This window comes from Bactrocera tryoni, chromosome 4, assembly GCF_016617805.1.
Source record: "Bactrocera tryoni isolate S06 chromosome 4, CSIRO_BtryS06_freeze2, whole genome shotgun sequence".
Lineage (NCBI taxonomy): Eukaryota > Metazoa > Arthropoda > Insecta > Diptera > Tephritidae > Bactrocera > Bactrocera tryoni.
In genome coordinates, this window is record NC_052502.1 from 43,891,086 (window position 1) to 43,917,554 (window position 26,469).

The 26,469-nt window shown below is 36.4% G+C and overlaps 1 protein-coding gene across 1 annotated transcript in view; it reads right to left on the reverse strand.

Moving 5' to 3' along the window:
• The window catches only part of LOC120774567 (disintegrin and metalloproteinase domain-containing protein unc-71), a 526,730-nt gene that overhangs the window by 133,594 nt on the left and 366,667 nt on the right, over positions 1-26,469 (reverse strand). The window contains exon 9 of the mRNA XM_040104301.1: positions 6,804-6,876. Within this exon, the coding sequence (XP_039960235.1) occupies positions 6,804-6,876 (73 nt within the window). The remainder of the gene's footprint in view (positions 1-6,803; positions 6,877-26,469) is intronic.

A 26,469-nucleotide genomic window follows, 5' to 3' on the forward strand; every position in this document is an offset into this window, starting at 1 on the left:
CTGGACAGCGGAGTGGGAAACTCAGCAAGGTGCATATACATATGTATTTTTAAGTGAAGATGTGTGTCGATGTGCTGCTGGGTTGGGTAATAGAGAATCTCTGCCTTCGCATTTGGTGAGATTTGTATATTTGGAAAATATCTTGCATAAGCCAAATTGCAGAGCGACCGCACAGCGAAAGGTAGTCGACTGTCTAGTCACAAAATGATTGCCTAAACACATACTCACCTACATGCAACTATCTACAAGCAGATTTTATTTATTATGTGCATCTATAAGTATATATGTAAACTCACACACAGTCGCAGGTGTGCTTAAGGTTTGAAGTTTTGACTTCACTTCTTTTGTTACCTTTTAACCACCCGTTTCGACAGCAAAACAGAAACGTGCCGAAATATGCTGTTTGCCCCTTCCAATGAAGGAATTCAGGAAGCACACGTTCCATTCCAAATCAAGCATAATTTTTATTCATACGTTTCACTAACAAAAAATCCGCATATGAATTGTAAGTGTGTGCATACAGTTTTTTATACATAGTATGTATATTTTATTAAAGGAAATGACAGCACAAAAGTCGTAAAAAAGGTCTGCCCTTCGAGTTTATTGAAGCGCATTTCTTGAACTCGCATTTTTTTTAGTACACAAATAAATCTAAGAGCCGAGCTTGGTGCTTACTGAAAATAAATGAACTTCAGCCGCACCGAAGCTTTAATACCCTTCACAGCTGCATTCTTATAGCATTAAGAGTGTAAACAGTTCTTTTTCTCGTCATTTTCGGTCAGTTTGTATGGCAGCTAGAGGCTATAGTCTTCTGATCTAAGATTTCACCGTTGCCTTGAACAATAATACATGCCTTTAGTCATCACTCTGTTCATATATGTTCACAATTTAGGTGATCTCCAACGTTTTCCTACAGCTGTTACACACATCGTGGCAAACTTGATATACCCCGTTGAGGGTATAAAAATAAAATACAACGTACATTCAAACACATCTCCAAATGAAGTGACGAATGCTGAATAGCTGTAAAAATCGCACAAACTTGGCTATTTTGCACCAACTTACACTCTATTTCCCTTTCTTTTTATGGCCAGCCAACACTTCACCTACATGTTCGACACGGCGTATACGCAACCCACATTGAATGTGTTCTGTCGCAGCAACTTTAACCGCTTTAAAAGCGCCTGCTTTAATATGCGACGCTGTAAGCGTGTTTTACATACAAGCCCAACAAAACACATACAACTACATGCACACACACGTCTATATAAATATATTTGTATGTATGTGTTTCCCAGCTGCACGCGCAGTTTGGGTATATTTTGTAGATTTGAGTGTTTGTTTGTATATTTTGGGTCTTTGTAGTTTGCCCATCCTGCACGCGTGTTTGCTTTTTGTGTATCACCGCTTCTTTTCAACTCTTGCCTTCGCTCGGCGTTTTTTGCTGCGAATTATTTTGCATTTTACATTTGCTTACACATGTCTGCCCGGGCAGCGGTGCGTGTAAGCATCTAAAGGTCATCAGCTATTCATCAAATTACTGGATTTTCTTATTATTCGTTAAGCCACTGTGGGCATGGGTGTATGTGTGTGTATGTGTGGGTGTATGTGTGTGAAGTAGGGCAGTAGTAAATCTCATGTCAGTCGTATTTGTTATTTAGAGTTGAAAATTTTATTTTATTTGCATGTTTCCAAATATATTTGGCTGTGTGTGTGCTTGCATAATTGACCGTCAATCAAGAAAGGGTTTCTTACTTGGCATTTGTAAAGCTTAGAAATAGTAATTTCATTTAAAATAAAAATAAACTCGGTATTTAGGGTATATTTTTTTATATATATACTTTTAAAGCTAGTCGTGTGCAAAGTAATCTTGTAGTATTGCATTAGAAAATAGCAAATCAGATAAGATTGTATTAAATAAATTATTAAAAAATTTATGCATAAATATAGATAAAGGGACAGTGATTTGGCGTAAATATGGGCTATTTTTCATATTTGAAAGGTTAACCTGACGTATAGCCTTCCAAAGAGGTTTTGTAAACCTAATCGTTATGCTTATGTAGAAATATAATATATGAATATTTATTGTGGTAAACCTTTTCAAAGATTTATCGGACTAATTTCGGTTGCTTTCTACTAGTTGGAGCATAAGATACTTGTTGTAATATGCTAGAGGCGAAGCTACGGACACTGCACTGTAAAACTTCTATAAAGATGTCAGTTTAGTGATAGTTCGAAAAGGGTATACACTGAGCAAAATTTCCTTAAAAAATCACCAAAATAATTAGTTAGATTTATTTGTAAATGAAAAACACACTCAAAAGGGTTTTAGCAAAACTATAAACGCAAATCGATAACTTTCAAAGGAATTGAATAAAGAGAGCCGATATTTTTTTATGAAATAACAAGAAAACTAACTTAAGGAACATAAATAATCATTACCTTAGATTGCATTGATGAAATAGATAACATTTCGATGGACCTCAAAATAGCAATTTCATAATTCTTTTGGCCTAACTGCAAAACTTCGGCAAGCTTCCGTCTGAACTATAGTATTTGTTTGAGATATTATTGCAAGATTGGATCTATCTCCAAAAGGATGCTTTGTGAATAAAAATATGTTTCTGCCAATTAAGACTCAAAACTCCATTGTCGACTACTATTTACGCCGTGGTAGGCGATTTATCAGCTATGACTAAGGCCAATTTCAAAGGTAGAGCGCTCTTTGACATTGCTGCTTAAATAGATAGATGATTTTATTGCAGAAATCGTCGTATTTCAAGAAAAAGAACTCGACAAATGATTGAAGCACATGAGGCCACCAAATATCAGCTATGATTTGGGTGTTTTTGAAAATCTGTTTCATACGCTTTTCTTTGTATAATAGTTACTTCAAACCACTTGTCCTAAATATAGCCCTTTATAGTGGAAATGGTCTCATCACCTATTTCAAATTTCGCTTCATTTTCGCCAGCATTCGGTTAAATTGTCTGCTCGGAGCAAGAGCTGAGATTGTCAAAACACTCTTGTGTTAAATAAATTTCTATCCAATCTGAAGGATTGTTTTATCCAAGACTTACGTGCCAATAGTAGTCAAATATATTTTCGATAAGCTTGTAGCTTAGCTTTCCTCTACATAAGTGTTGGCGACTGAAAATGAACTATAAGATATAGCACGATATGGCTGCCACTTTTTCCAAATAAATGAAGAGTACTGAGAGTACAATTAAGAATGCTCAAAAATTGGAAGGAAAAATTGGTAAGTGATGTGCTTGGAGATCTATGAGGTACTTAAGGTGTTCTGATTATGAATTTGCGTTGAAAAATTTTCCATCACGTAGACAAAAAATTCTATGTGTTAGGAAATTTTGGCCATCATTTTTGAATTTAGATTAGCAGCAGTAATTAAATAGTAAATAATATATATGTATACATGGCCTTATCCATAGTAGTTAATACTAGCTTTTTCAGCAGACCACAGAAAATGACGAATCTTATAAGCAGCTAGCATAAAATAAATAGGCTGCTATAGTTAGATTTATGGACCATTTTGGATTTTACTATCAGTTGAATCTTAAAGACTCTACTCAACCCACACCACCTTACTTAGCAATTTGTGTAAATAAAATATACATTATTTCCAATCAATATCAAGTAATTGTGAAGCTTTGCAAAGAGAAGCAGATACTCCTTCTTCTCAACGGTGCCTCTAGCAATTCAAATCACTTACACGCACAAGTGTATTAATAAATAAAGTAATTGTTTGGTATTTACGGCAAGTGCTCGCACGGCAATAAATAAAAATATGACACGTGCGAAATTTGATATTTATTATTAAATTTCTCTACAGACATATGCTCTACGTGGGACGTGACCTGCTGATATTGCATGGCACTCACCTAAGGGTAGACGATGGGTGTGCTTTTGTAATTTTTATCAGAATATGAGGGCGATGAAATGTATATGCTTATGTATATATGTACAGTATATGATCATTCTATGTATTTACTTATGTGGTTACAAATAGTATCATATCTGTAATATAAGTAGATAGTTTCTAGTGTCGATTAAATTCATCGCCAGACAAATTCGTATATTGGATTCGAATAAGGTAATTTTAGTATGAAGCATGCTATTGTAAGTGTCATAATCTTATCGAGATAGCAGTACGCATCCCTACTTTTGCTGCTTTGTTGTATGCTCTTGTGAATTGGAGCCTCGTTCACATTAAACTCATTCACAATAGTAGTGCAATCACTTTTTAGTGGCAGTGCTTGTTACAGGGTCCGGCACTCGAACCAACTTCAGACCGTTCGCGCAGCTATCGCACTGGAATCAGCTGTTTATAAATTTGCTGAATGACAGTTCGGAGTTTTGGCCACAAGTTACAAAAGCTTTTCGCCAAAAGTGAACGAAAAAAAAAAAGTGATCAGCAATGGAATTCAAACGTAATAGTGTGATTGCTCTATATTTAGCTGGAAAATCACAGTCAGCAATTGTTCGTGAGCTCAAACACCTTAATTTGAAGGTGTTTGTTTATCGCACCATCACTCGTTACAATGATACTGGTAGCATCGCAAAAAGCCATGGAGGTGGTCATCAAAAGACTGCAACGTCACGTGAGATGGTTCGGAAAGTGAAGAAGCGACTTGAGCGAAACCCACGACGAAGTGCCAATCAAATGGCTAAAGAAATGAAAATATCCGACCGCAGCATCCGACGCATATTGAAAAATAAGCTCAGGGTCAAGCCTTACAAGTTCCAAAAGGCCCATGATCTCACACCGAAGCAGCAACAAGTAAGACTTGAGAGAGCGAAGCAGTTGCTTCGCCTGACCGAAAGCGGTCAAATTCCGAACAATGTGTTTTTTGACGAAAAAATTATTCCAATTGAGCAATTCGTAAACACTCAAAACGTTAGGGTTTACTTGACCGACCGCTCATACTAGAGTCTAAGTCATTGGTTGGCCACCAGGAGGCAGCACCCGCCACAAATAATGGTTTGGGCCGCTGTCACCGTAGATGGGCGCTCTCCAATTGTTTTCATCGAGCCTGGCGTCAAAGTAAATGCGACATATTATCGGGAAAGTGTTCTGGAGGCTGCTTTGAAGCCGTGGGCAAACAAACATTTCGGCTGCAAACCATGGACGTTTCAACAAGACTCAGCACCGTCTCACAAAGCGCGAGTGAACCAAGAATAGCTGAAAAACAACGTTCCGAACTTCATTACGACAGCACAATGGCTCTCGAATCCACCAGATGCGAATTCAAAGGATTATTCTCTCTGGGCCATTTTGGAGAGCAAGGTTTGAAGTAAAAAATACACCAGTCTCGAGATGCTTAAGAAAGCCATTGTCCGTGAGTGGGCCAAAATACCAGCAAGTCACATTCGGGCAGCGATTCGATTTTTGACCATCTGAAGGCCATAGTTAAGGCAAAATGTGGTCATATCGAGCAAAAGTGAATTGGCCCTGAAGTTATGATTATTTTCACACATTTTTTTCTTTAAAATAAAAAAAAAATATTTTTCAAACCGAATTTATGGCTTTTTTAATTGGTTACAGGTTCGAGTGCCGGACACTTCGAGTGCTTGTATTGTCTCATAACTTTAGTTGGGAACTTTGTAAAAATCACCCTTTTACTGACTTCATTTTCAGATTAAAAACGCCCTTGATAACTGTCAAGTTCCACTAATGGAATAAATATTTGGAAATGATTGAAATTCTTAAAGAATTTATTTAGAATTCTAAAGCCGCTGAAAAAATCAACAAACTCATCCTAGAAAGCTTTTGAAATTTAAATTTCGTAACGTACATACATATACTTGTATAAAATTATTCCTTAGAAGCCTATTCAATGGAGCCAAGAGCCTGTTCGTAAGCACCCAACACTACATGTCCAGTTGTTTAAATTTTTGACTTCTTATTGAAGTTTTACTGTTAGTTAACGTGAGTTGAAAAACAAAAGGAATTTGAAAACTTTCAAAACAATCAAAGTGATTGTTCTAAATATCTCTCAAAACTTGCCTAAGCTCCAAAAGTGAAGAGATTCGGCTATGTCAGCTCAATAAAGTTTCGTGTGTAATGTATGTATGTACGAACACGATATGATGTTTGTTTTTACGTTCAGAGAGTAATTGAAATTCAAGTTTCGCAATTTGCTACTTCCGCTGTGAAATTCAATCAAAAGTCAAGTGTAAGAAAAATAATCATAACAAGCACGCAATACGAGCTCAGACTCTCATTGAAATGAGCTGGCGAGGAGAGACTAGGAAAATGTATGAAGAAATAGTTTACACCGAAAAATAATTGTGAAGAATAAAGCTGAGTGATGGTATATATGTATGTATACACGCACCTCTCAAAGTTGTGATTATGCGTGTCGCGTGTCAAAAGCTCAGGCTTCAAATAGGATAGCGTTACCGTATGAAAGATGAAACTGTGCGTTTATGTGTGCACAAGAATAAACAGGTAGGTACGTCGCTGCAAATTTCGCATTTCAACCTAAATATTCACGGTAGTATAACTTTTCGCCGCCGCACAACATATTGTTCATCAATTGTTAAGAAACGAGCCACTTTTGCTTGACTTTATTTTAGTAGAAAGATAAAAATAAAACTCGTGAAGACTTCCAATCATATTTAAGGCGTACAAGCCTACTCTTCCATGTACTTATTTATGCCATTACGCATGTGTGAATACTATTTTAGGCTCATAAAGACGCTCCTCTTTTCTCAAATAAAATATTTGATGTTTATATATGCATAGGTGTACTATATGTACAGATTTAGAGTGGGATACTTACATGCCGATTACCATCCACCTGATAACCACTCACATGGTAATGTTTTTGTTGTATATTTGGTGATAAAAGTTGCCTGCAAATAAAATAAATTTAAAAATCTTAGAGAAAAATATTAAAATCTAAACAGCAATAGAGTGTTTCTTAAGCAGTACATAAAGACATTTCTAGCCGATGCAAACTTAATAATAAAGTGAACGGTATTATAAGCTATATACTAATTTATTGAATCAGTTGCAACTCAGATATTACTTTTATAATATTTCATATAAGTATATCCCTTAGCAGACGATAAGTAAGTATGTTAATTCCATCTAGATTGGTGTAAACCAATTCGAGTTATGAGAGAGTTCAAAAAACAAAAAGCGCCTTCTGACCGGCGTTAGTAAGCTTTGGACTACTCTCAAGGATTTGTCCAACCAGAGCCATGCCTTTTCGGACCAGAAGCCAAACGATGGGGTAACAGAAGCCAAACAATGGGTCGGTTGCGACACAGATGAAAAGGTTAAGAGTGGCATCAATAAGGCAAAATCTTCCAAATTCAATGGCCCTGATAGAAAAAACTTGCTGATGCTAAAGCAACTATGCTCGACGAGAGTGAGAGTGAGCCTATTGCTGACCATTCTTCGAATATCTGATGTGTGGAAAATCGGAATAGTGGTTCTATTTCTGAAACCTTGTAAAGTCGCCAGCAAAGGCAATTCTATCGTCCGACAATTCTTCTCACTCCAGTATTCCCAACTTTCACGCACCACCTGAGTCAAGCGAACCACCATCATGGCTTCCGAAAAGTGAACAGCCCCACTACTGCACTTAGCGTCATAAACGCCCAAATTGTTCATAGCCTCAACTTAAAACCACTCAGCGAGAGAACAATCCCCGTGGCGTTGGATTACTTGAGGACATCGAAAAATCTACTCTGCCTCCAGAGTTGAAGAGGTGGACTGTGAACTACCTGGGCAGAACTACTGTTTCGAAGTAAAAACTTTAAGTTGAGACATTCGACCTTTCTCGTTTTTTCGCTGCACGAAACCTAACTCTCTCCCTCACTAAACCCACAGCGATCATATTCACTAACTGGACGAAGGAGTATAGACTTGAACGTAATATTGCAATCGATGGACTTAACCCTAAGATTTTAGGTGTGATATTCGACAGCCTGTGTTCCTCCTCACACGACTGCGATTATTGTCAAAGTAAAGAGACTCAACAAAATTCTCAAGTCGCTAGCCGGTAGCAGATGAGGAAAACACAAAAACTGTACTCCGAACTACTACGGAATGCCTCTTGGTGTCTCCCAACGAATATCTGCACAGTGAGAACCGCATGCTCTAGGTTAAGGAGTATAATGAACTCCTCTTCAAACAGTTTCTGCTGGAGTACTTTCGTAGAAATCGTCCCTGCTTGAAGCGGAACCGTCTCCTAGGAGCACCAAGAGGTCCTTCCTCAACTACGTCGACGACATAAGACAATACGCCGACCAGACTTCAGACGCAACCAACTTCAGACATACGTTGACCGCCATTCCCAGTGGAGCCTTCACCGACTCCCTCTCATTTTAACAATCACCTAAAAATAGGTCGAATCTAATTGTAAATTGCTCACATCACTGCAGTTTTGCTTCTTCTCCTTAAGGAATGGTATTGATGGCTGGTATTTTTGTCTGACCCTAACACGACCCCTAAACAATTTTTTCTTTTGTTTCTTCACAAATAAATTTTCTTTATAATTAATGGAATGCTTGAGGATCGTTTTGTTCACTTTCAGTGAATTTCGTTAATAAATACTCAGAAAAACAGCACTCACATAAAAGTAATTTTAAGCAGGCGAAATAAATGTGCTGAATTGCTGGCAAGTGTTCTCCACTTTAATAGAATTGTCTCAAGTAAGCGTTGAGGATGTTGTGTTAGGGGCTTCGGTAATTACAGTGAATTGCTCAATAGCCCCAAAGGTATGTTTCCGACGACGACACCGAATTTGTGCACAATTTTCGAAACAATTCAAGCGAAACCGTGCAAATGTCGCTTCTAAAAGAATTTTTCAATTCGGAGAAAGTCAAAGCTACTGGCAAGCAGCACAAGCAGACGGGCTAATCAAACGTTTCGTTGATAAAAAGAAGTGCAAATAACCACACACACACACTGGAATGAGCGTGTATTGACACTTTGGTCGCTGGCAGCTGTGTAGGGTGGATTTTTCCAATTCTCACTTACTGTCATCACATCTACGAGTCCGTTTGTCTGTTTGTATGTTTGTACTTATATATGCATGAGCATTCTTCGTATTCGTCTCAGTGGAGCAATTACGACTAAAAGTCTCACAATTTGTAATAGCCAGCCAAGGAGACATACAACAATCAGCGTAAACATGAAAATGGCAATCTGTGCTGCCGCTTTCACTTGCCAACAACTCGTTTGCTCAGTTGCTAGGCCTGATTTGTGACTGAAAAGCGCATGAAATTGAAATCTGATTTTACACAAAATGGCAATGGGGCATGTGTTAGAGGCAAACGCCTCGAAATTTCTGTTTTGGGTTGAGAAATTAAAATTGTTGAAGCTTATGTGCCATTTCGGGAGTTCAATCTTCAAAAAAAATGTTGGCGTCAATTTAATGAGTGAGAACATATAAAGTAAGTGCAAAATTCAAATTTTACTTGGGCAAAGGACTATGGGGTAAGAAAAAAGTGCAAGCAAAATGTCAGCGGAAAATCTTATTATCAAATATTTCTTTCATAACGCACTCTTAAGATTATCCATAACACTTCAAGAGAAACAGTTTTTTTAAATTCTTAGCATTGCAAAAGAATTGTATACCGTAGGCTATCCTGCTCCTTGCTAACCTGTACTAAAACTCGTGGTAATACCAAACTATGTAGTGACATATACAAGTATTTTAGAAGCACTCTTGCAGACAATTCCATTTTCGACTAAGACAGCTCGACGAGTCAGAAGATATCGTGCTCATAGAAGACAGAAAGTTGGAAATAATAATGGTTCTTTACCACAAACCCCAGAATGTGACAATAAAATTGAAAGGTTTAATTACTGCGTCAACTAAAATTTAACTCAACAAATAAAGGAGGACTATGTTCGGGTGTAACCGAATATTTCATACTCTTGCATCTTGCCATGACCAAAGCCAGGAAAATAACTTAAGGTGTAAAACGTAAGCTATAGATTTAGAATAAAAGAAATTATATATAAATATTTATATATATACAATTCCCTGACCGTCATATTAGACAAGTAACGAAAAAAAAAATAATGTGGGAATTTTGGTAATTCGCTGATCAATTTCAAATATTTTCTTATCCAGTATTGTATTTTAATATCCAATTATTTTGACGAAAGTTTGAAGGTCTTATATTAGATATATAGGAGATAGTATTGACTCGTTTTAATCTATTTTTTGCCAATTAAAAGACCACAGGCTAATAAAATGCTTCCCAGGTTTGATCAAGGCTCCTCACATACAATCACCAATCATATGTAGTAAAGTCAACCGACTGTTCGATAATCCTAATATTAGTTATATGGGCGCTCGGTCAAGTTTTCGCCCAGTTTTATCCATTTTTGGTACAAAGATACACAATTATCAGCAAAATATACCCTCTTATTACCATTGAGGTAACTTTCATATTGGCAGATATGTATATGCGGTGTAAAGTCAACCGGAAATTCGAAAATCTTACTATTAGGTATGTGGGAGATACGAAAGGTATTGACTATATTTGTAATACACATACTACAATCAGAAAAGAATTTTCGCTGAATTGCAATTATATATCTCACACATAGACGAATATTTTCTAACAAAAGTCCATTAAGGTACTGTGAACCACATATTGATTCGATTGTGACAAATTTTGGTCCAAAACTAGCATTCTTTAAAGAAATTATTAGTGCAAAGTTTTATATCGTAATATGTATTAATTGTTTATTGATTTGTATACCCGAATGAGAAAGAAACAAAACATATGTGGTTGTAGCTCGAATTCACACATTTTCACACTTTGACATAGGAATGTTAATACAGTGTCAACTACAGAATTTTATTGAAATTAGTGGAGCAGTTCTTGAGATATGGTATTTCACCTAAAGGAAGGCATCATAGTGCTCTTTTTGAACGCACTAATCAACGCATATCCGTAAAATTCTAAAATGATTGTAGTCTCCATGTTAGTGTGCCACCTTTCTGTCAAAGATAACCCGGTAGTAAAGGAGCTATCTCTGCCGTTGAGGCCAGTGTTGAGTCGAATCCCAATCAGTCGTTTCAAAGTCGTTCGGCACAGTGGGGTCTCTCTTTGATAACAGCATGGCAGATTTTGCTGTTGGATTTTTCTCCGAATCCATATAAGACTGTGTTGATGAAGCCAATAACGATTTTCATCAAAAAATCATCTTCTCAGATGATGCCCGTTTCCGGCATCATGATTTCGCCAAGAAATAAAATTGTCATTATTGGCATCTCCAAAAATTCACTGTTTTGGTCGGATTTCTATGGAAATGAAGAAGGACTTGTCATTGCCATGTTGAAATTGACGCGGACCATCTCTATTTCCAACAAGACGTTGCGCTACCTCAAATTTGGCGGCTTGTTAATTTCCAGTCAAATGACCGCCAAGATCGTGCAATTAATGCCGCTAGATTATTTTCTCTGGTGGTATGTTAAATTAAACGTTTTCCCCAATAATGCATTCAAAAGTTAACTGAATTAAAACTTAATCAAATGTTTTTATACTCTCGCAACAATGTTGCTAAGGAGAGTATTATAGTTTTGTTCACATAACGGTTGTTTGTAAGTCCTAAAACTAAAAGAGTCAGATATAGGGTTATATATACCAAAGTGATCAGGGTGACGAGTAGAGTCGAAATCCGGATGTCTGTCTGTCCGTCCGTCTGACAGTCCGTCCGTCCGTGCAAGCTGTAACTTGAGTAAAAATTGAGATATCATGATGAAACTTGGTACACGTACTCCTTGGCTCCATAAGAAGGTTAAGTTCAAAGATGGGCAAAATCGGCCCACTGCCACGCCCACAAAATGGCGAAAACCCAAAACCTATAAAGTGTCATAACAAAGCCATAAATAAAGATATGAAATTTGGCACAAAGGATTGCATTTGGGAGGGGCATATTTGGACGTAATTTTTTTGGAAAAGTGGGCGTGGCCCCGCCCCCTACTAAGTTTTTTGTACGTATCTCGGAAACTACTAAAGCTATGTCAACCAAACTCTACAGAGTCGTTTTCTTCAGGCATTTCGATATACAGTTCATAACCACGCCCACCTCCCATACAAAGGTTATGTTGAAAATCACTAAAAGTGCGTTAACGGACTAACAAAACACGTCAGAAACACTAAATTTTACGGAAGAAGTGGAAGAAGGAAGCTGCACCCAGGCTTTTTTTAAAAATTGAAAATGGGCGTGGCCTCGCCCACTTATGGACCAAAAAACATATCTCAAGAACTACTGAACCGATTTCAATGAAATTCGGTATATAATATTTTCTTAACACCCTGATGACATGTACGAGATATGGGTAAAATCGGCTCACAACCACGCCTTCTTCCAATATAACGCTATTTTGAATTCCATCTGATGCCTTTTCTGTATAATACGAGTATATACATTAGGAACCAATGATGATAGCGGAATAAAACTTTACAAAAATACGGTATTTGAAAAATATGTAAAGTATAAAATGTTCGGTGACACCCGAACTTAGCTCTTTTTTGCTTGTTAATTTCTAGTCCCGAAGCTCTTAATTAAAAACAGACCCAAAGAACGGACTTAAAAATATAAAATAAATAATATTTTGTATTTTAACACAAAATTAGATTAAAAATTCAAAAATAATTAATTCTTTGAAAGTTTAGATTATTAAATTCCGAGATTGGAATATTTATTGTGAAAAAATGTGTATCCATGATGACAACGATTCATAGGGTAAGTCAGAGTAACTAACTGTATTTACTACTTTTCCACATATTTACCTGTATATCTAATATTAGTTAGCTTTGATCAACGAAGATACTAATCAGATAGATAAAAGTAATTCTTACATAGAAAAAAGGAATACTCTTTGGCATGCATATAATTGATAGCTGCGGTTGCCAGTCAGAAGAATATAAAATCAATTGCAAATAGCAATTTCATGTAAATAATTACAACTACGTTTATGTATATTTATACGTAGTAAATATTAGCTCTTAAAGCAAATAATTGAAGAAACAAGTTATATTGTATTTACATATATATATATATATATGTATATAATACAACAAATTTGCAAAACTTTGGTTTAATAAAACGCCTACAAAAAGGAGCTTAATACGAAGAAGTCAATATGTAATTTAACGGTTGAAGAAATATTTTTCATTTAAACTCTCCTTATGTATGTTATTATGTACACTTATACTTACATACGCTTATGTAGTTATGTATGTACACCTGCTAAGCTATTAATCTATGCAAATCAATTAAATTATTATATTTTCCATTTGCGCACTATTTTAAGGATTTTGTGGCTCAAGAGTCTATGTTCACATAAAACAAATAAACAAATAATTTCATAAAATATTCTCACAAATTAAGCTTAAGTGCTGAAAGTTTTAATTAGATATTTGTACAATACATACACATATGTATAAATATATGAATCAGTATAATATTGTACATATATAGCCATTTATAGCTCTTTGTATATACCTTAAGCTGTATGTTGTTCTTGTAATTTTTTTAATCTAAAATCCTGCCGAATTATATATAATTATTCAATTCGATTATTTTTCAGTTGGAAATTAAAAAGACATTAATTCACGAACTTATAGTATGCGATATAATTTAGCAAAATTTAATTCATGTAATTGTATATACAAAATTCTATTCGCACTTATATTTTCCTTTTCATCATCAATAATTTATGGGATTGACTCAGTTCGCAAATTATAATCTTTCATTGAAATAGTAATGTATGTTTGACTTCATCTAAGCCTTTTTCATATATCAGAAATACGCATTTGAAAAATTTTGGTCTTTTCAATATGTAATTCGGATATGAATCAATTTCGGCCATTGCCCGGTTTTGACCTTTGGTATCTGCTTTAAATTTAAGCTAAACTCTCCAGTAAACACTAACCTGAAAAATTACTGAGCAAACAATAAACGATACATAAAGAGAAAAGCGTCGATGTTTTACCTTTGCAGATCCGGTATATTCGAAAATTTCAAAGGTTTGACAGTACATGTAGATATACATCTATGCTTTATAAAAACTATAGAAATGTGTACATGTGTACACTTGCGATCATTATAACTTTAAATTTAAAAAAAATCTCTGAAAATCAAGTAGATACTAAAACTTTAATAATAATTAAGTTAATCAATCGTCGCTGGCTTGTTGGCATAGACCATAGATGGATATAGTCTATCGCCGTCAAATCGCACGACCGAGGCGGCCAATAGACTGTGCCATTCGCAGTGTGGCTTGTAGCGCCAACCTGTTGAAACCACATATCGTCCAAGTTCCTATTATCCATTTCGAAAGTATTCAGTTATCATTGATAGCGATTCCCATTCACAGTAACTTGCCGGTTTTGATCATCATGGAAGAAGTACCCCCCAAAGACGCCACCGGTCCATAAACCGCACCAAACTGTGACTGTCTGACCAATAGCGCATGTTTTGCTTATTGACGAGGCAATTCAGCCAGAAATATGCTTCGTCGCTGAAGATGATTTTTCGATGGAAATCCGGATTATTTTCAAGTTGTTGCTCAGTCCAATTCACGTACACACGCCGACTCTGGTGGTCAAACGGCTTCAGTTTTTGCGTTAATTTGATCTTGTTAGAATGTAGGTCAACATCTTTTCGCAAAATTCACCATAACGACGTCACAGATGTGCCCAACGCTTGAGAACGACTCGTAAGAGACTGATTTGGGTCTTCCGCAATTAGTGCGCTAGCGGCAACAATACTCTCGACTCTACGGAAGTGCCCATCTCACTGGCACGGGAACATTTTGTACTGTGTCTACGGATTCAAAATTTTCCATGATGGAATGTTTAACCTTACTGAAAGAAATGTCAAAAGAGCGGGAAAAATGTGGCGTCGTTTGCTGTTCCTATCGGTCTATTTCTGTAGCATCCCTATTGAAAAGCCCGTTATAAGTGAGGGCTTTAAAAGCTTATATAAGGGAAGAGATGCAAAATCTGCACCAAGTGGATTTAAGTGTCAAAATCATGCACCGACGGCTTTGTGGGTTTGCGTGGGAGACTTCCGGCAAAAAGCCGCAAAAAATTATAACTGCACAACTTTCTTGGCCTAAAAGTACCAAAACTGAGATCAAAATTATATGGACGATGAATTATATGGTATGACGCAAGCAAATTAAATTTGTTACGTTCCCAAAATTTGCTTTAAGTGCGCTGTTCAGATAGTGAGAGGTTGAAGGTAACTTGTGAAGTCAAGAAAATTTAGTTTCCTCAAAGACAAATGATTTGGGCCTGCTTTTCATAGCATGTTTTTGGACCACTACACCTTGTTGTGGAAATAATGAATATAAAATAAGAAAAACGTTAACTTCGGCTGCACCGAAGCTAATATACCCTTCACAGGTGCATTTCTTTTAGTAACTATGTGTTCAGTTTATATGGCAGCTATATGCTATAGTTAACCGATCTGAACAATTTCTTCGGAGATTACATTGTTGCCTTAGAAAATAATCTATACCAAATTTCGTGAATATATCTTGTCAAATGCAAAAGTTTTCCATACAAGAACTTGATTCCGATCGCTCAGTTTGTATGGCAGCTATATGCTATAGTAGTCCGACATCGGCAGTTCCGACAAATGAGCAGTCTCTTGAAGAGAAAATGACGTTTGCAAAATTTCAAAACGATATCTTAAAAACTGAGGGACTAGTTCGTATAAATACAGACAGACGGACAGACAGATGGACAGACGGACATGGCTGAATCGACTCAGCTCAATCAACATACTGATCAGTTATATATATTTTATTGGGTCTCCGACGCTTCCTTCTGGGTGTTACAAACTTCGTGACAAACTTAATATACCCTGTTCAGGGTATAAAAATATGCGACAGTGGTTGACAATTTTGAGTACCCACAACTGAAGAGCATTTTTTCATACGGATAGCCTAACCTTCCTGGATGACTCAACGCCATGGCATCGTGCAAAATAGCTAAGTTTAGATTGGAAACTAATTTTCTAGAAAGCATCTATACAATAGTGATGTATGTATAGTCGACTTAATCATATCCGTCTTCCCGTCTTTTAGTCGATCAAAATCAAGATAAGTAACTTGTTATACCTCCCTATTGCTAAAGAAATGTACTTAGTAAAATGTAGGTATTATAGCTTCCGTGCAGCCGAAGTTAGCTTTTTTATTGTTTTTTATATAAGAACCTATTTTTTTAAATTTTTGTGGTGACACTTAATTTTTTAATAATCTAAAGTTGTGGGCTACTTTTAAATCATCAAAATATAAAGTTGTAACATGAATTATAACCACACTCTTCAAATAATTTTACATTTCGTAAGCCCTTAAAACGTAACAATCAAAACTAACAAGGTCCTCACCCAAATATCAATTAACCAAACTACATTTCGATAACAATTTAAATGTTATTAGCTCTCCAAATATAAACTTATGCCTTCAGCTCGAAATTCGATGGAAAAACACATGTTTTTATTCCAACACGCAAGCCAATTAAATTCATTTAGCAGCATCCAACACTTTTGACCTTATTGCCGGAAAGGACGGGCGCACATTCAATGCATTGTTGACAGAGTAATAATTGAATGGGAGGCGTACGCTTCCACTCTCCTCGCCGTTTAGTCTTGAGCACCAGAGAGTTGGCTTTCAACGCGCTGTTCATTCACACGTACTTAAGCACATGTGTGGTACATGTTTGTATGTGCGTCTGTATGCTATATGTGAAAGGCTTGGCCAAACTTGCACTCCAACAAATTCCAATTGCTGAAATACACAAGAGCAGGTCCTTTTTGGCCTTTCGAGCTGAAAGTGCCAAGCAAGTGACCGGAGAAACGTACGAGTGTACGAGCATGATGAGACCTTCGTCCCCAAAGGTCTTAAGACATTTTTAATTAACCGAGAAGGCATGCGAAAACAATGCTTTCCCTCAAGATTGCTCGCCTCACAGAATGCTCGGCCATCTATGAGCGTGTTTGTACGTGTGTGAGTGTGTTAGCAGCAACTATTCCTTCTTGTGAAACATCTAGGCTTCGCCTTAGTTCTATTTTCGGCAGTTTATCCATGCAAACAATTCAAGTTGAATCCATATTCTTAGACCAACATATTTGCATTGGTTGTTTGTGTTGCTTTATGCTTATGTTTCAGCAAAACTGTTAGCCTACATTTTGGGGAGGTAGCTGTTAATTTCCTGCTTAAGCACACATACCAAACAGCATGTGTTGAAGTGCCCCTTCCACATGTGTGTGTACATACACATTCAATATTTGCACAAAGGAATATGCTTAAGCGTATAGCTGAAATGCGCAAATATACGAAATTTATTTATAAATGAGTATATGTATATATGTGGGAGGCTGTTGCAGGCACATATGCATGCAAACATATTTAGTGTGAGTGAATAGTGGGAGTATCTGGTAGTGACTTATGGCAGAGCATAGGAGTGAGCAAATACATAGCTCACAATCCATACGCACCCACGCCCACATATATTCTGCCTACAAAAATAAATGCTTATAAACTAATATGGCCACTTATGTGCTTATGCGCTGGTCACGTATGTGCAAGTGAGCTTGGAGAAACAACAGCAACATTCACTAAATTATTCAATAATCAACATTGCAGACAAGTGTTCGAGACAATTGAAGAGCTCCGTTATTTTAGGGTACAAGTGGATTTGCTCATACTCATAATTTTTTGGTTAGGCAACTAAGAACCGTTTTTATTGAGTTGGCATTTGTATGTTGTTCTGCAAAACTAAGTAATTCCTTCATTCAAATTGAGTCCTAATACGAAGAATTTCTCTGAAGTCTGACAAATGCCTCGGAAGTTGTTTTCGAGATAATTATCGAAAATAACTTATATTCGTTAAAGTTTGCCGAGTTTTTCTAAAATTGGCCAAAAGTGCTATAAAAACATGGTTAAGCTCACCAGACCTCTCCACTAGTTCCATTTCTCTGATTTCTGGGTTTGTGAACAGCTCTGACAGCAATTATCGAAAGTCTCGATAAAAATTTAAAAGGTTAGAGAAAGCTTATGATTACACTTAACTTAAAAATCTAATTTGTTATTATCTTTATTATTTATTATTATTATCTTTTTGATGAAGATAGGAGGAAGTTGTAAGATAGAATTTCGTTTGTTCACGTTAGATATTATAATGGTTTTATATACATCTTTGTTATATGTTCGACCCAGGTGTTCTTCGTATTTTTGTATGGTGTACTTGATTCAGAAAAATGGGGGGCTTAGAAGCCTTAAAACATTCAATATGCTTCATAAATAATTTCCAAACAACCTCCTTTAAATTAGAGCACGAAAGTTTAAATATTGAGCAGCATATTAATAATTTTTGTATACCTTACTTATGAAGAAATACATGTATGTAGTTTCGCTTGGGATTCCATATAGATTTCAAAATCAGCTAATGATATGTGTGTCCTTAATTACATTTTTGTTTTTTTTTGTGAAAACCACTATAATATGCAGCTGACATACAAACTGAACTATCAGGGCCAAGTGTTTGCACTTTACGTCGATATCTTAAATTGAAAGCCTACAAAATACAGCTTGTGCAGGAACTGAAGCCGCTCGACTTTCCCAAGTGACATCGCTTTGCTCTATGGGCTTATTTAAAAATCCAAGGAGATCCGACGTTTTCGAGCCAAATTTTGTTCAGCGATGAAACTCATTTCGGGCTCAATGGGTATGTAAACAAGCAAAATTGCCGCATTTGGGACGAAGAACAACCTGAAGAAATTCAGGAGCTGTCATCTAATCCGGTGGAATCATTTTTCCATATTACTTCAAAAAGCGCGGCTGTTATCGCGCCATGATCACAAACTATTTGATATCTGAAATTGAAGCTCGTGACATTTGGTTTCAACAAGACGGCGCCTCATTGCGTAAATAATGGATTTATTGAGGGAACACTTCAGTGAGCAGATAATTTCACGTTTTGAACCGGTCAATTGGCCACCAAGATCGTGTGATATCACACCGTTAGACTTTTATCTGTAGGAATATGTAAAGTGTAAAACGGACAATTCCGCTTCGATTCAGGTCTTGAAGCAAAACATCATGCCTGTCACCAGTCGAAATGCTCGAACGAGACATCGAAAATTAGATTGAACTGATGGACCATATGAGGCGTAGTCTCGGCCAATATTTGAAAGGGATAATCTTCAAAAAATAAAAGGCAAAGAATGTTTTTTCGAATGATAATAAATAATCCCCAATAAATTTTAAGTTTCTGTGTTTTTTCTTTAGTAGTAGTAGTAGGAAACCTCGAAATTGATCACTCGTTAGCTTTAGTATTGATTTTAATAAATTTGACTAAACATGTGGGAACTAGATTATGTTAATAAAGAAGAATGCGAAGGAGGAATAATGCTTTTGACTTAATATTATATATGTGTGTATTATTCTATATGTCTGGGATTATTATTTGTTTACACTCTTATTACATATGTATAATGGTTCTCGTTTTTCTAACAAACCTTTTGTCGAATATTTCGGTCAGTGTTTAAGTTACACAAGGTGCATGCCAAAGTAAACAGGACTTTTTCAATCTAGCGCCCCCTGGTAGCGCCATCTATATGTCGACTGGTGCGTTAGAATCTGCTGTCTTTATCGGTGCGAAAATGAGCTTCGAACAAAGAGCCAACATTAAATTTTGTTTTAAAATTGGTAAAACTTTTACCGAAACGTTTCAACTTGAAAAAAGTTTATGGCGTTGATTGCCTATCCCGTAGCAGAGTGCACCAGTGGTTTCAACGTTTTCAAAGTGGTCGTGAGGATATAAATGACGATCAACATGTGGGCCAAACAAAATCCGTGATCACCGGAAATTCCATCGAAACTGTGCGTGAATTCATAAAAAATTAGCCGAAATGATAATTTAAATTCATGGAAATGGAATTGAATATTTCCAAAACATCAATTTATCGCATTTTGGCCGAACATTTGGACTTACGAAAGGTGTGTGCTGGCATCATACTGGCGGCCATACCGGCCTAAAACACTCGTTCGACATGCTTTTGGAGCGTTCAAAAAGCTGTACTGAAACAGAAGGAGACTATTTGGAATAAAATAAATTGATCTAGCCGAAAAATCATTTGTCCTGTTTTCTTTTTTTAAAGACCTGTTTACTTTGGAACGCGCCTTGTATATATACAAAAGACAAATAAAACTACTGTGGTCAAATTGAAAGGTGAATTTTGTCCATTTCATCTCCTACAAAGTAATCCTCTTCCGCTGCAATACACCTATGCCAACGAATTTTCCAGTCATTATAGCACTTGGAAAAATTCTCCGTCGTGATGGCCATCAGAGCCTTCTTCGATTCAGCTTTTATATCCTCAATTGAGTCAAAACGGTGTCGTCGGAGTGGTCATGTGAGTTTGCTGAATAGCCAGAAGTTTCACGAAGGTAAATTATCGCACTTCTTTGTTCAATTAATTCAGCCATTGTAAAAATCGAAGAATTCACTTTTAGAGCCTCATAAAACCACGGGTATCTCAAATACTAATGAATATTTTGATATTAGATGTCACTAAAAGCACTACCAACACGCGAAGTATAAATTAAAAATTCACCTTTCACACCTTGATCACAGTAGTGGAAAACAAATTTCATACAAATTTAGGTTCATAATTCGAAGTTTTTTTGTAAATTATGGTGATTCGACTTAGCGAAGTTCAACTCTATACAAGTATATAATTGCTTCGATTCCAAATCTCTGGTTGACGGTTTGCACTTGAATATATTTCATTAGCTTTGATTCTTGTAAGTTTGAAGAGTATAAATAAAATGTTGAGTTGCACTCGAAATTAGCGCCTTCTTACTTGTGAATTAAATTATTCTGAAATATTAAAATTTATGAAGAAATGCCAGAAGTAGATCAAGAGCAAGAAAAATGATAGGTTGTGGAAAGAAAATCTAATAGAGAAGGGAATAGATATTTGGTTGAAAGATTCTTTGCAAATTTGCCTAACGTTTGGCTTGTAGTAATCCTGCACTTCTGTCGTTGTCAACTCATATTTAACTCTTAGTCAATCGTAATCCACGGTACATCTTTTGATATAATACTTGAGGTGATATGAATGTCTGCTATCGTTTCTGTCAGAAACTAGACTGCTTCAAAAACATATTCGTTAATACAAAGTATTGCATCCAGACAGCATAAAATAAAACCACTCTTCTTAAATTTTAAAAAGTTAAGTTAAAAAAATAATCTGCAAAATTTTACGAATTTTTTGAGTAGTTTTTAGTAGTTTCGATAAGAAAATATGTCCTATTGATTAGGAAAAAAATAACCACCACACACACAGCCATTACAAATATTTACATAGAACGCTTTAAATACAATAATAAAAGGCAATATTTTAGCGATGTGGCCTAAGCCGGCACCCTACAACAAATAAAAGTGATTTCTTGTTCTATTATTACTGATATAACAGCTTAACTATCCGACCTATCCATAAATCAACACATAAGAAGACTGGAAAGTAAAGGTACGGTGGCCTTAAAAGCTGAAAGTTAATGTATATATATTTTATAATTATTTTGCGATAATAAATAGATAATTTAAAAATAAAATTGAATTGACTGAAAATAAAAGCACATAATAGATATTTAACAAGCGCATTAGGGCTATATTTACCGATAATTAAAACTATAGCCAAGGCTAATCGCGGGTGAAAGCTCACCAACTCGACCACCAACAATCAAATAAATTTTATTGCGCTTTTCGATGACAGTAGAACTACAAAGCACTCAATTTGTGCCGCAAAAATGTTTATGCGCAAATTTTCAATATTTCGGCAAATTTAGTTAACCGTAAATGCGATGCTAAAATTTAACAACTCAATTAAAAGTATTAAAAATGCGATAGTCAGCCAACCAAAGCGGCGTAGATAGGCGTGGTGTTTTGCTAATAAACAACCGTAAGCAAATAAACGCACACAAGCACAGAGCTCCTGAGAGGGTGCGTGTGTATGTATGTAAGCACACTATTAACCCGGTTATGGGCGTACAGTACAGCTCATTTTTCGTGCTCATTTAAATTTTAACCCCAGCGACCTGATAATAAAAATATCAAAAAAATAAAAATAAATTGTAAGTGACCCCGTAATTTAGTGCCGCCGCACACCGGTCCGCAACGACCGTCGGCATTTTATGATTGTAATTTATCAAATGCGTGCAGCGCGTGCGGACGGGAGGGAGCGGTGTATGCAAAGCACAAGGCATTTTGTACTTGAAAAGTAAAGGAATTTGCAAAGCAGGCGAAACAGACGAAGCGAGCCTATCTAATTTATTTGCGTTAGCCGAATTACGACGTTTCTCAGTTCTCTTATAAAATGCGTGTGGAAGCGTGCGGAGTCGAAGTCAGAATTGTGCGCGCTCATGTATTTTAATATGTATATACTTTAACCACAATGTTGTTGCTTAAAATTTATTTTATATTTTTTTATATTGTTCTTCAGTGACTAAGCCCAACGTCGACTCAGCACGTGGCAAAAGAAAGGAAAATATTTCAGAATTTTATTGTCATTTCCTGCTTGGGTTGGAGTTTCCATTGCGGTTGGCCGAAAATAATGAAGAAAAGAATTAATAAAATTTGTAGGTTAGGTCAAATAATTCACGTTGATTTTGTTGTCCCTTTTTACTGCCTTTGCGCTAAAATTTTATGTTCGCGCATAAATAAAATTAAATATTCTTCCCTCCTTTGCGCTCACATGGCAACTGTTGACTTCATTTTTGCAGCTTCTTCAACTTTAACCTTTAATGCTTTACTTCATTTATGCAAAATATAAAAATGGTTTTTTCGTGATCTAAACCAAGGAATACCCTGTGCGAAATTTTTTTGGTCCCTTAGAAGTCAATTAATGCCCTTTATATAAGGAATACGAAGCAGTATTATACAAACATCGGCAGACGATGAAAAGAAACGAAAATACGAAAATATTGAAAATACGTTCGTGTGATTGTTTCTTAGGAAATTAACACAGATTAGGGATATTCCTGTATAGTAATTTGAAAAAAAAAAACGGAATTTTTTTTTAAATTTTTATATTTTACTCGTAATGGATCCTTCAAAGTCAAAAAATGGATTTTCCAAAATGAATTTTTGAAATTCTGGCCGAGTCAAAGCCTAAAGTTACAGAAATATTTTTTTTTTAATTTTTATATTTTACTCAAAATGGATCCTTCAAAGCCAAAAAATGGATTTTTCAAATTGAATTTTTGAAATTCTGGCCGAGTCAAAGCCTAAAGTTACAGAAATAATTACTTCCGATGACAGTATTCTTCTCTGCAAGGAATAATAATCATTTCAGTGTATTCTTCTTCTCCTAAAATGTTCCACCCAGTTGCAGTTGAAAGTGAGGTTAAAATTTTATAAATGAAAAATTGAACGATTTTTCTGGCTCCACAATAATCTTTATTTTTAACTACAAACGCGAATGTCCGGACAGTTAAAAAAAGAGAAAGTCCGAAATGCGTGTGTACGAAGAGCTTGACAAGCTGGCCGACAGGTGATATGCTCGAAAATTCTACGAAAAATGCGGCGACTAACAAAACAGGATAAGCCTCCTCAACATCGCATATAAGGTTCTTCGATGCATATTGTGTGAAAAATTAAAGCCTCCCGTCAACAAACTGATTGGACCTTATAACTGTTGACTTAGGCCTGAAAATTCAGTAACTGACATGTTATTCACTAAGCGCCAAATCTTGGAAAAAATCTGTGAAAAGAGGATCGACACACACCACCTCTTCGTCGATTTCAAAGCTGCTTTCGACAGCACGAAAGGAGCTGCCTTCATTCCGCGATGTCTGAACTTGGTATCCCGCAAAACTAATATGCGTGTAAGCTTAGGCTGAGCAACACCAAAAGCTCCATCAGGATCGGAAAGTACGACCGGACCTGTACGAGCCGTTGTACGATACAGTTGTCGCACTTGCGACTAAGCTCCCGCGTCACTATTGACAGTCATAACTTCGAAGTCGTAGTTAATTTCGTCCATCTAGGGACCAACATTAACAGCAACAACAATGTCAGCCTGGAAATCCAACACAGAATTACTCTTGCCAACAGGTGCTACTTTGAACTGAGTAGGCAATTGAGAAATAAAGTTCTCTTTCGTCGAACAAAGATCACACTCTACAAGTCACTCATTATTCCCGTGCTATTTTATGGATCAGTGGCATTATAGCTCAGCGAATTACTCCAGCTCTGAAAGTATTCGACACAGTACCCGCCGGGGTACACCGTTAGGAAGATTAAGTGGAGAAGAACCTGGCTATACTTGGAATCTTCAGTTAACTCCAAACATCGAAATGGAAGAACGACTGGGGCGCTGTCCACGTCAATAAAAAAGAAGAAGAACGCAAGTGCCCGATACAGAATTTTCCAACAGGGTAGCTACGCTGCGAAGCTGTGCAGCCCTTGACATGTTAATGAAACCTTTTAAGCCTAAAGATAATATTACAAGTATGCTTAGCAATTGCTAGCAGTGCTTCTGACTCCTGGTCTCAGTTAGCAACACTGGACACATGTTACAGTTATCTCCATTTTATTACGAAATAAAGTAAGACTTTGATGTGCGCTAAACTATGAACTCGCAAAGCTACCGTAACCGTCTCAACTGCCATTGTGTGAGTGTGTGAACTATGCTTTTTCGGCTAATCGTTTGGTTTTCAATTTCACTGCTGCCAACTTAAGTGCCGCAAGTAACAACACACTACTGCCATTACCACCACAACTACATAACAACTGTATAATGAATGCGACTTTTGCGTAACAACAGCAACTACAACAACAACAACAGTGTAGTCAATTAAATTTCGCTTAACGCGTCTTAAGTCGCTGGCAACAGCTGCTACTTGACTGGGCCGCCACGAACCACCACTCCCACCGGTTGTAATGAATTCATGACTGACCTAAGTAGCCGTGCTCAACGAAACTTCCTGTTAAGCTTACCGAACTCATCCCGCTCCACTGACATCCTGCCAGCATTCCTTCGCGTTTGCCCGTCTCCGCTCGCGCTAAAGCGAAATTAAGTCATATAATAAAAAATTTCGCTTTATCTGCTCATTTAACATACTCCAAAAGCTTATACAGCGCACATAATGCTGTTGGACGCACATACACATACATACATACATACAGATCAAGACCCATTTGTTTCTCTTCCAGTTTAAGTTGAGTCTTTGTAGTTTCACGCTTTTTGATTATTTCTCTCGTGAAATTTTTCATTTCACTTTTATATGTAAATCGCATGCGTTTATTTGTGCTTTTATTGCGCCTATTTATTTTGATGAGCCCTCTCAAAAGGGCTTGTCTTCTGCGTGTGTTTGTTTGCTTTCAGTGGTAAATCCATTGCTGAGAGGTTTTTCAAATGTTCTTTAACCATTTTCCGCCGAATGCAAGTTAAATTGTTCACTTGCCTTGCATTAAAATCTGGCGCTCAATCGCCGGTCGCTTGGTTACTAATCGTGTACCGTTATCGCTCTTTCGAGTAAGTCGCAATTGTTCTTCCTCGTTTTACTTTCAAGTGGCTAATTCGTTAAGAAGAATTGCTCGAAGCGTGAATAAAAAGTGGCAATTTAATTTCAAATTATACTGATCGAACGTCCGACAGGAGCTGTTCAGTTGAAAAGTACTCGTGAATATTTCTCTTTAAACTTGATCCACGTTTTGGTGCACAAGTATGGCTTGATTTACTGCGTAAAACCTTCAATCAGTAAGCTTAGCCTATCGTTATTTATATAAGATTTCGAATAGATTTCAAATTCTTGAAACAAATGACTGTCTGTTTTCGGTATAAATATATCATTATATTATATATTTACTATGTATGTATGTGAAATGTATGGTATATAAGCAATATAAAATAGTCAAATACGAATGATACGCCCATGAAATGGTCTGTCATCGCTATTACAATCTGTTCTTTTTCTTCTTGATATCCTCTCTAGATTAATTTAGTTTAATCTAAACGATATTCATCTTCACCGAGAGGATTTACAGTAGTTAACGCCACTTTTACACGATTCTTCACATTATACATTATACTTCGTTTTACTGTTGTTAGTATTAGCAACCACTTTAATTCCCCTTCTGTCCCTTCATCAAACAGGTTCTTATTGCACAATCGGTGTAAATTCTAACATTGACTGAATCCCCTTCCACTACTTCTCATACAAGAACATTGTCACTGAGTTCAATTGGAGAAAGCGCTTCGAAATCTAAGCGAGAATATTTTGGAGATTTTGCGAACAATAAAAATAGATCGATATATGTAACGATAAAAAGTAAGTAAACTTTTCTTTTGATTGGTAGTGTATTTACGTGGCGGGTCCGAAAGCCAACCCTGGGGAGAGGATGTTTCATTTTTTCTTTTTTCTCACTTTATCTTAACTTAAAACG